The 12,294-nt window shown below is 32.8% G+C and overlaps 1 protein-coding gene across 1 annotated transcript; it reads right to left on the bottom strand.

Annotated features, from left to right (window-relative positions):
• Window positions 1–11,575: 11,575 nt before the first annotated feature.
• Window positions 11,576–12,294, bottom strand: LOC131659719 (indole-3-acetaldehyde oxidase-like). The gene is made up of 2 exons (XM_058928871.1): window positions 12,034–12,294; window positions 11,576–11,854 (listed from the first exon to the last, which is right to left on the bottom strand). Exons 1-2 carry the CDS (start codon window positions 12,292–12,294, stop codon window positions 11,576–11,578), a joined length of 540 nt encoding a protein of 179 aa, XP_058784854.1.

A 12,294-nucleotide genomic window follows, 5' to 3' on the forward strand; every position in this document is an offset into this window, starting at 1 on the left:
TTCTTTTTAGGTCGACCTAGATTGATAGTAGGTCGACCTAACTGCTGCTTTTCTGCCTTTTCCTTATTTGACTTGTATTAGGTCGACCTAGGTGCATAGTAGGTCGACCTGATCTGTTCCAAAAGGCCAATATCCTCTTTTCCTTGAGTTCTTCTGCTTTCACTTAGTTGCTTGTAAGCTTGTTCGGTTTGCCATGAATCAAAAACAACTTTGTGAGTGTCAAACTTGGATTCACATACTCCCCCTTTTTGATGATGGCAAACCATTAGTCGATGCTATTGTAGAAGGCGAGTAAGTGATAAAAACTCAATAACGCTCCCCCGTATGTTCAGCACCATAGTACACAAGCAACACAGTACTCTCAGCAACGTAGCTCCCCCGTACACTCAGCACCATAGTACACAAGCAACATAGTACACTCAGCAACGTAGCTCCCCCGTACACTCAGCATCTATCTCCCCCTTTGACAACATCAAAAAGAAATACAAAGAGAGTGGAAAAGTAACGAGAGAAACATATATGTATATAGCAGCAGAAGAAAATCCATTATGAACAGAATAATTAATCCAAAAGAACTAAGCATATAGATAAACATATATGTTTTAAGAGAACATGTCAACATTCATAAGAGATCAAAATATTACAAGCAAAAACGACAACACATAATTGAACAACAAAGATGAGATGCAATGCAATGATGAATGATGGAAAATGCATCCTAACGCCTGCCCCTTCTTCCTCGTCCTCTCTGGAATGTCTGAGGGCGATCTTCTTCAACCTGTTCCAACAAATCCAGTACAGATATATTGAGAGTGTTGAAGCTCTGACTTATGCTGGCATGACGATTCCGAGCCGTTTCTTCAAACTGATTCTGCCTCAATACGGAGTTGGATGCAAACGTCTCAAAATCGTTCTTGTGTTCTTGAACCAAGTCGTACAACGATTGATATTGACGTTGTTGTTCCTCATATCTATCTTGTTGAAGCTGCTGCATTGTTTGAAATTGAAGCTGTTGAGTTTCAAAGTTCTGCTGTTGTTGAAGCTGCATAGCTTCAAGCATAAATACTATGTTGGATTGATCAGGAGGAGGTGGAGCTGTGTATCCCCAAGGGATATCCTCTTGTTGTGGCAGAACATATCTCCAATTTGCATCCGTGTCATGAGCTGCATCTTCCATGGTATGATCCTCATCATTGGCTATTTCTTGATCATTTCCTTCTTCTTCATTTTCTGCAGTGTGACCAAATTCCGTAGGATCATCATAGTTGTAGATGATTTTGTGTGAGAAGGATGATTTTGGACAGTTTTGAGTTTGAGGAGTTAGGGTTAGCCGTACCAAATGTGATGAGAATGAGAGGGAATGAAAAGATGGAATGTTTTGAATGAATGGGAGAGGGTCGGGTCGACCTAACAGACCCAAATCTGGAAATAAATGACGCAGTAGGTCGACCTAAAGTGAGGCTGGGTCGACCTAACAGAAGTAACATGAAAACAGACCAATTTAGGTCGACCTAAATTATTAGTAGGTCGACGCAACTGGACCTTTTTAGTTTCTGTAAAGAAAATTCTTCTGTAGGTCGACTCAAAAACAGAGTAGGTCGACCTAAGTTCCCTTAAATGATGAAAATGCCTTAGAAATGTTTCTATATGATGTATTTTTGCTTTGTTATTTGCTTGTATGCCCAATTTATGATATGTTATGAATGAGAATGATGAACACATATATTAAATCGAGATATATGAATAAACATACATGAGGTCACTATAAGCATGTTAATTGATAGCATATTATAGTATCAATGAAATTTTTGGAAGTGAACAATGAGCATGTTACCGTTTTCTCAATGTGTATGTGTTTTGTCACCATTTTGTGGAGTCCTCTTGTCAGTGTGCCACACTCCTAGACTTGATGATGAATTCGTCTTGTTAGAGAGTTTCATGTCTTGGTTTCTTGATTTTGCGAAAAAAACTCATCTGGTGTCGATTACTTGATGTTCTCCCGGATGTGGGACAGGGTCCCAACCATTTTTTTGATAAGAGTAGGTTTAACTTTCCTTGCAATGCAATTTGCCAATTGCTCATCAAGTAATGCGTCCTTTGTGTTTTTCGAGTTAGCTTGTATGTGTGATGTATCTCATACATTTGTGGTGGCCAAGTCACCTACATTTCTTTGCCAAGTATAGTTCTTTGATTTTCTGTCTTTATAGATGACATACCAAGAGTGATATGTCGTCCTTTATGTGTCTTGAGCATCAGCTATCAAGGGACCATCACCTTTCGGCGATGTCAAGACACTTTTCCTGCAAAAATTAATTTAGAGTGGAAGGTCCCCAATCTTCATTGGGTCCTAGATGGTGAGTACAGACATTGTTACACTTAGGCAACCATTGAAATACGCCTTTAGGAACTAAGATTCTCCTAAACTTGCATTTCTCAATAGTATGTCCCTTTTTGCAACAATAATGACAGGTAATATGAGGAGAATATACCGTTTTACCGGTTGATGCTTTAGGTACGAAGGAGTATTTGCTATATGGCGGAGTATAAGTCCTCTTGAATTTGTTTGGATCAACCGCAAAAGTAACTTTTGGTTGTAGAGCCTTGTCTAATTTGGTCTTTAGATTTCTCACTTCTTTTTGCCAAATGTGACATGTCTCACAACCAAACCATGACGTAGGATCAATATCAACTTTATCCTTTTGAATGTCCAACATAGATTGTTTTAAAGCTTCCATATCCTTTTCGGTCTTCTCAATTTTTGATTCAAGGTATGAAAAGATTTTCTTATTTGAAGCCAAAAGTTTGAAAGCTTCAATTGCATCTCTATGTAGTTTTTCAAAAGCTAATTTCAATTAATCATGAGATACCTTATCTACAAGTTCAGGTTTAAGATGACTTACAGCTTTCTTTCTCTTGTATTGATGAGCCATAAAGCATAAGTTTGCTAATTCTTCTTCATCGCTTGATGAGCTTTCACTAGATGAATCACTTTCCCATGCTAGGTAGGATCTTTTAGATTTGCTATGACCTTTGCTTTGGTTCTTCTCTTTTTCCTTCTCAAGGTATGGACAGTCCGGTTTGTAATGACCGGCTTTGCCACAATTGAAGCATAGCCCTTTGATTTTTCCTTTGTTGTTGTCATCTTGTTTGAACTTGGTTGATTGCTTTCTATAATTGATCAATCCTTTGTTAGAATGCTTTGCTCCATTTTTCTTTAGATATTTGTTGTATCTTCGCACAAACAGTCCCATATCCTCATCATCGGAGTCTTCGTCATTACTTGTATCACTATCCTTTGGCTCTTGTCTTGAGGTCTTGGAGCTTGAAGCTTTTAGAGCTATTGACTTCTTCTCTACCTCCTTTTCCATGTTCTTTTCTTTCTTTGCCCTTTTCTCATGCATGTCAAGGCATTTTAGGTGTTGTTCATGTTCCTCTAGTTTACCAAAAAGAGTGGTAATATCTAAAGTGTTGAGATCATTTGCTTCCTTTATTGCTGTAACTTTGGGTTGCCATTCCCTGTTCAAACACCTTAAGATTTTGTTAGTAGCAACTGCATTGGAAACAGGTCTATCAAGAGAGTTTAACCAATTTTTTAGGTGAACGAATCTTTTCTGCATGCTTTCGATGGTTTCACCATCTTCCATGTGAAATAGTTCGAACTCTTGAGTTAGCGTATTGATCCTAGCTAGTTTGACATCATCAGTTCCCTCGTGGGCAACTTGCAATGTGTCCCACATAGCTTTAGCGGATCTACAATGGAAAACGCGATAGTATTCATCAACTCCTAGAGCTGAGATTAGAATGTTTCTCGCTTTCCAATCGTATGCATATTTCTTTTCATCTTCAGCATTCCAAGTATTTTCTGGTTTTGGAACAACTGCACCAGCTTCATTTGTCATAGTGATCTGAAATGGACCATTGACAATAGCTGTCCAGATGTTCCTATCAATTGCATTGATATGGACACACATACAATCCTTCCAATAGCCGTAGTTTTCACCGTTGAAAACTGGAGCTCTATTATGAGCCCCTTTAGGTCCGGAAGCCATCTTTCCAATAAGTGTTTCACGTAGCACGGAATTAACCAAGCTCTTGATGCTACTTGTTAGACGCTGGCCTAAGGATCTAGAGGGGGGGTGAATAGATCCTACACAGTTTTTCCGGGATTATTACAGACTATAGCGAAAGCGGTTCTGAATCGACTTGCGTCTATTCCGGACCGCTATTGCAAAGGGTTATATATGTTTCAAAACCACAAAATAGTTGAGATTACCGATAAAAAGATATGCTATCGAATCAATACGTGTCACAACTGAATATCAATTAACTTCTAGATTGACAAACTTGGATTTGCAATGCAGTAATAGTGGATTAAGCAAATAGACAAACACTTGGTGACAATATTCAAATTGATGCTAATTCAAGATGTGGTGAATTGTGATGTTTATGCAGAACTTTTAATTCACAATTTTAACACTTGAATCATTAATCAATTTTGCAATTATACCAATTATGAACAGAATGTAAAGGAAAAGATAAAAGCGATAAGAACACGATATTTGTTTAGGCAGTTCGTCGACCGTCCTCGCTACGACTACGTCTGCCCCCAATTCCAAATTGAAATTGGGAAAACTTTCATTAATGTTGAAAGCAGTTTATACAAAGAAGATAAAAAAGCGATAAACGATAAACCACTTATGTCGATCCTTTGAATCTTCTTCCCCCTAAATCTTGAGCAAGATCAAGGTTATCCAAGAGTCTCACTTTGATTCCTTTCTGCAGTGTCTTGATTCCTTGAACCCTTGTTCCTCAATTGTTACACTCAGTCGAATCCTCAATGAAGACCTCTTGATAAAAACCCCCAGGAACCACCTGTCGTGGAGGACAAAACCCGCAGATTTTATTCACCAAAAACCCCACAAATATTCACCCACTAGGAATCTTCAATTCCGTTCCATGGACGTTATCGAACTCATCACTAACCCTCAACGCAAGAATGATTATGTGTAATTGTGTTGGAGATGACGAAGAACGAAGATGAGAAGACTTTGTGTATCTTTCAGTCGTTGGTGTTGAAGAATAATTAACCCTTGCACAATATATATGAGTGCATAATAGTTGGAGCCAAGAATAACTGAATTTTAGACTTTCTTGATCAGTTAGGTCGACCTGTTGACGAGCTTAGGTCGACCTAGCAGAAGTGCCTTTGTTTTGCTTCCAGTTAGGTCGACCTGTTTGGTAAGTAGGTCGACCAGAATTGTCTTCAGGATCCTTTTTGGAACAAAACTTCAGATTTGGTCGACCTAGTTGTTGCTTGAGTCGACCCAGCAGAAGTATGTGTATTTTTCTTCTTTTTAGGTCGACCTAGATTGATAGTAGGTCGACCTAACTGCTGCTTTTCTGCCTTTTCCTTATTTGACTTGTATTAGGTCGACCTAGGTGCATAGTAGGTCGACCTGATCTGTTCCAAAAGGCCAATATCCTCTTTTCCTTGAGTTCTTCTGCTTTCACTTAGTTGCTTGTAAGCTTGTTCGGTTTGCCATGAATCAAAAACAACTTTGTGAGTGTCAAACTTGGATTCACAGAAGTTAAGAGGGAAACTTATTAAAGATTAGGAGGGAAACTTGTATTTTGTTTTAATATATTAAAGATATCATTTTAAATTTTTAGTAACATTTAAATGTTTTCAAAAAACTTATTGTAAAATTATGAAATAAACGAACACTTAAGTTACATATGTAATGGTTTAACATCGATGTATTTTTGAAAATTGATAGACATTTATTTTAATATAATAATATAATTCAAAATATATAAATATATATGTTGTGCGGGTATGGGGCGGGCTGGGGACTAAGTTTCCCATACCCGCACCCATACCCGCTTAACCTTTTTTTTTTAATAGACAATGATATTAATGGGATTATAAGGGATGCTCCACCCCGATAACAAACGGAAAGTCCCTACATTCTAAAACATAGGAGAGGTAAGATATTCCAAGTATGAAAGTTACAATCTTTTACTACTTTATAGTAGGATGCTAGCCACTTCCAAGCATTAAAAACGATCTCCGATATACTCTCCACAAAGCTAAACAACCCTTCATTGAAAATAATCGCATTTCGGTTCAACCAAATTGTCCAAACCGTTGCTAACCAAATGACTGCCACGATATACCTCTTAGCTAAAGACTTGACTTTCTCGCAAAAAGAAAAAAAACCTTCAAATTCCTCCAAACTTAACTTTTCTTCTATACCAATCCACTCATACACTTTCCTCCAAATATTCTTTGAAATCAAAATGTCTTGGTAGCCCCCAGAGTAGGTGATGTTGCATAATCTGTATTCTGGTAAAAGTGTTTTCTATCAGTAGATGATGTTATAACATTTATCATCACAATGTATTTTGTGTTGAGACATCAGTCTTGGCACCTGTATTAAAAGTGCCACAATTTCACCAATGCTTAAGTACACAAGTAAGAGACTTATAATTCTCAAGCTTACATGCAAGAGACTTTCAGATGCTCAAGCACACAAGCAAGATATATACTTCTTACAGTCTGACTTATAACGAAAGATTGTTTAGGTATTACACTAGATATACAATCATATGTGTAAACAAAATTCAACACAAAAAAGACTCTAAGAATTAAGAATTTTTAGAGTATACAAGTGTTAAGAAATTCTAATCTTGTGCTATTATTTTGACAAATAAATAGCTTTTTAGTTGTTAAGGTGTAATATTTTAGTTTTCTTCAAATCTTCATGTCCTTAAATAGAGGAATATAAAAGAGTCGTTTAGGAATACTTCATGCACTTGGAGTCTTTTTGAGAAGCACCATAAAAAACGTTGGAAAGCTTTTTAATATGGTTAATGCCTTTGAAAGGCCATTTGAAATTCCTTTTCTTTGAGACAAATTAGCTGTTGCATTCTTTCTATCTTGTGCAGAATTCTGTTAAGCCTTCTCGTGATCACAAGTAGACAAAATATCTTCAGAATCTGATAGTGATTGGTCTTCTTGATCCTTGAACTTTGACTGACTTCTGAGGATTTAGAGTGTGGATATTAAGAGGTTGGCCTTCTTTTGAGGTTAACATTCTCCAGAAGTTGACCTCTTTAGAGTTTGATCCTTCAGAGTTTAGATCTTTAGAGGTTGACTTTCTATAGACTCAAGTCTTCAGAAGTTGACATCTTCGGAGACTGGTCTTCAGGTTCTGATCCAACTGGCTCTAATTCTTTCACCTTCTCGTTACTGTTCAATTTTCAGTGCTGAACATAGTTTCTATTACAAATACACTTGAACATACATTAGTATACCCGATTGTTCTTTAAATTCTTTGTTATCATCAAAACCTTATGAATATGGTACAAATCAGTTTTGTTCCAACACTAATTTATATTTTTTATCAAATGGAGTCAATTTGAAATGGATTGAGTCTTAGTCAAATGAGTCTTTGTCCATTCTAGAACAAATTATAAAAAATAAAAAAAAGGATATTTTAAATAGTTACCTACTTTCTTTTTTATTGAAAAATATTTAAATTACAAATATATTTAAAATATAAAATTTAATCAATTAATTATATTTATTTATATACACTACAAGAAACAAGCTCCCTAGCTGCTTAATATAGTGACGTGATTATCATGTGTTAAAATTATGGCTGTTCCGACGTGATAATCACGTCACTACATATTATATTAATAAAATATGACAAATTACAATACATTTGTGTGTGTCAGCATATTTATTTTAAAAAAAAAATAGCGTCATTATGATCACGTCGCTATTTGAAAAAAAAATTAAATTAAAATGGGCGGTGGATTTCAAATGAGGGGAGTTTGAAAATTTTAAAATTCAAACTAGCGACATTGATCCCACGTCGCTAATAATAAAGTTGGGAAAGTAATAAAGTTGTCTGACTCAAACAGACAATGATTAGACCATTTATTGACCGTTGAATGCTAGCGACGTGAATCCCACGTGTGTATCTAGCGACGTGGAATTAATGACGTTGAGGTGCATTAATTCCAATTAAATATGACCGTTGTGGCTTGCGACGTGATTGGCATGTGGGAAACTGGCGACGTGTAAATCACGTCGCTAAATATCTTATAAGTCTCCCAAATCTGCTTCGTCTTCCCAGACAGTCTTCTTCATTTTCTTCATTTCATTCTCATTTCCTTCCCTCTTCAACTCTCTCAAACCCATTTTCTTCTTCAACTCTCTCAAACCCATTTCCTTCTCCAATCACATCCAACATCACCATTTCAATTAAGGTATATCTCCAAACCATTTTAATTCCTTATTCCATTTAATAAAATATTTTATATTGAGTATTATTTGTGTGTTGCTAACAAAAATCGGTTTGTTGTAGATATTTTTTTTGCATTGAAAGGAGCTTCCAGAGGAACATTTGAAGAAATTATAGAGGAAGATAGAGGTATTTTAGCATTTATATTTTATTTAATGTGTTATTAGGTATAGTTTTTTATTTTTGTAGGTATAATTTGTTTTATTATATACACTTTAATGGTTATATAAATCTGTTATATATATATATATATATATATATATATATATATATATATATATATATATATATATATATATATATATATATATATATATATATGTTATATATATATATATATGTTATATATAATATGTTATATATATATATATATATGTTATATATAATATGTTATATATATGCTATATAAATCATGAATTCTGAGTCCAATTTGTTAACTGAATGAACAAAGATATATGTTATATGTAATTTGTTATATATGTTATATAATATAATATGTTATAGATATAAATTATTAAAAACAGATTAATTATTAAAAGTATATTATAAATGTTATTAAAAATAAGTTTTTTTTAAAGAATTATTAAAAACAGAATATTATATGTCTTAAAAAGTTATTAAAGGCATAATATTTTATTAAATAAGTTTTTGAAAAAAATATTATATGTCTTGAATAGAATATTAAAAACATATTTAAAAAGTTATTTAAAAAGTTATTTTAATAAGGAATATAATTATGTAAAGAAATATTAAAACATATATATATATATATATATATATATATATATATATATATATATATATATATATATATATATATATATATATATATATATATATATATATATATATATATATATATATATATATATATATATATATAGTTATGTAAAAAAACAGAATTATTAAAAAGTTATTTTAATAAGGAACTTTCTTTTTAAAAAGTTATTTGTTTGTTATTTTTTTTTACTAAAAAGTATTTATATTTAAAAAGTGAAATGTTTTTTATAATAATTTTTGATAGTTTTTTATAAGAAAATAATAAATTTGAGAATATTTGAGTTGATTTGAAGTTAAACTTTTTAAGAAATATATTAGGATTGCATATGTATATGGAAGTTTGGGAGAGAAAAACTCAATGGAAATTTGGGAGAGAAAAACTCAAGTGAAAGCCTTTAGTAAGTGATGATAGCTATGTGAATATTATGATTGACCCGTAATTATTTATATAGGAAAAAATATGATTATTATTTTTTATTTTTAAATTCTGAGTAATTCAACACAATTTACGGTCATTCAAGTTAATTCAGTTTATCATCATTAACCAATTTTATTTGATTCCAAATTTTTTGGTAAGCTGATTTGATTCCATTTGATTACTATTCATTTTTAGAATATCATTATTAAATGTTTTTAAATGTTTTGTTGTTGATCCTACAACCTAAACCGAGATGTTTTTAAATGTTATAAATGTTATACTAGATTTTAAACATATTATAAATGTTATTAAAAATAAGTTTAAAAAATTATATATAAAAAACAGAATATAGATATATATTATTAAAAACAGATTTTTAAAAAATTATAAATAAAAAACAGAATATTATATGTATAAAGAGTATTTATATTTAAAAAGTGAAATGTTTTTAAATAAAAAGTATTTATATTTAAATAAAAAACAGAATATTTATTTGTTACTTTTTTTTTTGTTAAAAATTATTTATATTTAAAAAGTGAAATATTTTTTATAATAATTTTTTATAGTTTTTTTATAGTAAATAAAAAATTGATTGATTATTATTAAAAATATATAAAAATAAATATGTATTAAAAATTGTCTATATGTTGAAATATTTTTATGTTGAAATATTTTTAATGTTGACATATTTTTAAAATTGTGTTATATATAATTTTACTTTAAAAATTGACTATATGTCTTAAAAAATTGATATAGAAAACACCATTGTATAGAAAAAAACAATGTGATGTAGTATTTTTTTTAATATAACTTCTTTTAAAATGATATTGTTTTAAAATTTGTTTAGTTACATGATGTGATGTAGTAGGTTGAATGATTTAATATAGTTAAATTTTAATTATAGTTACTAAAAAGATAATGATTGAATATGTGCAGTATGGAATATTATTTGTACTATCGTAGTTGGATGTACGATAGATTGTATCCAGGAAGAAGTGGACTTAAACCCAATTTTATAGAAGGAGTTAATGGGTTTATAAAGTGGGCGTTTGCTCAGGAATGTTGTCGAAGCGAAGCGAAGAGGTTTCATTGAAAATTATTGGGTTTGGACGTCTAATGGTGAACAACTGCCGATGAATGTGCCAGAGACTAGCAATACGCATGCTTCAAGCAGTCGTCCGACTATGGAATACGAGGAAAATTTTAATCTGATTGGTGACATGGTTGAGGGTGCTTTCGGTGTGAATGTGACCTATGATCAACCTGAAGATTTTGATGGGGAAGAGTTGCCGAATGAGGAAGCACAAAGATTTTATCAGTTGTTGAATGAGATGAATATACCGTTGTTTGAGGGGTCGTTAGATTCAAAGTTATCAATGTGTGTGAGATTATTGGCTGCCAAGGCAAATTGGAATGTCCCTGATAGGTGTTTGGAATTCTTCATAAAAATGATGTTGGACTCAACTGCAACGAAAGACAACTTGCCTAAAACTTTTTATGATGCAAAGAAGTTAGTGTCGAGGTTGGGTTTAAGTGCAAGAAAAATTGATTGTTGCACTAATGGTTGCATGTTGTTTTATGACAATGAGTTTGGTACTAATGATGGATTGTTGAAGGAATGTAAGTTCTGTGAAAGTCCAAGATATCAAGTCCAAAGTAAAGCCGTTAACCGTCAACAAACACGTGTAGCAGTGAGGTCCATGTTTTATCTCCCGATTATACAAAGGTTAAAAAGAATGTTTGCTTCAATGCATAGTGCAAGTCATATGACGTGGCATCATACAAACAAAACAATTCCAGGCACTATGCGACATCCATCTGATGGCGAGGCATGGAAGCACTTTGATCGGATGCATCTTGATTTTGCCGCAGAACCTAGAAATGTCAGGCTGGGATTATGTTCTGATGGATTTACTCCGTATGTCCAAGGGTCGGGAACTGCATATTCTTGTTGGCCAGTTATTGTAACCCCTTACAACCTCCCTCCCGAGATGTGCATAACAAAACCATACATGATAGGCGATGATTAATTATGGTTGATCAATAGACCATAATATCTATATTATTCAAAAGAAAATTTAAACATTATATCAAGAATCACAAACAATTTCATTGTTTTCATGTGTATCTTAGAAGAAACAATCTTGTGATCTGCTTCAGCCATTCCTTTTAATATATCACCAATTTGATTTTTTGGTTGATAAGATGGAGGAACATCAAAAAAACTAGATTTTTTAACAGCATCTTCAACACTTAGGATAGGTGGTTCAAGATTTTCAATATTGTATTCAACAAAAGCGGAATTTGCAGCAAACTCTGCAAGTTTCTGAGTATCTGCAACCTAAAGAAGCCATGCGAAGATTAAATCAAAGAATGACTTGTATCAATCTCTAAGTAAATGAAAACAGATGTTATAAACAATGAATACTTGTAATTATCTATATTAGTTGTATTTCGTTTATCAAGTCAATGAGGTTTAGAATAGTCAATTTGAACAAATTAAGGGATTTAAGAACTCACCACAAAGGCAAGACGATCACCGACACATTGAGCAATCTCTTCGGAAAATAGAGGTTCGCTTCCAAATATAATCTTTGCTCCAAGGTTCACCCCACCATTCGGAATGTCTTTACTTGAAATGATACCCTTCACTCCATCAAGTTCCAATTCTTGCCTGAGTTTTATACTTAAATTTGGTGGTGATGGAATATCATCCACAAACACAGCCTCACCAATATTTGATTTATCATTAAATTTGTACAAAGTAAAAAAAACTGTCAT

This window comes from Vicia villosa, linkage group LG3 (genome assembly GCF_029867415.1).
Source record: "Vicia villosa cultivar HV-30 ecotype Madison, WI linkage group LG3, Vvil1.0, whole genome shotgun sequence".
Lineage (NCBI taxonomy): Eukaryota > Viridiplantae > Streptophyta > Magnoliopsida > Fabales > Fabaceae > Vicia > Vicia villosa.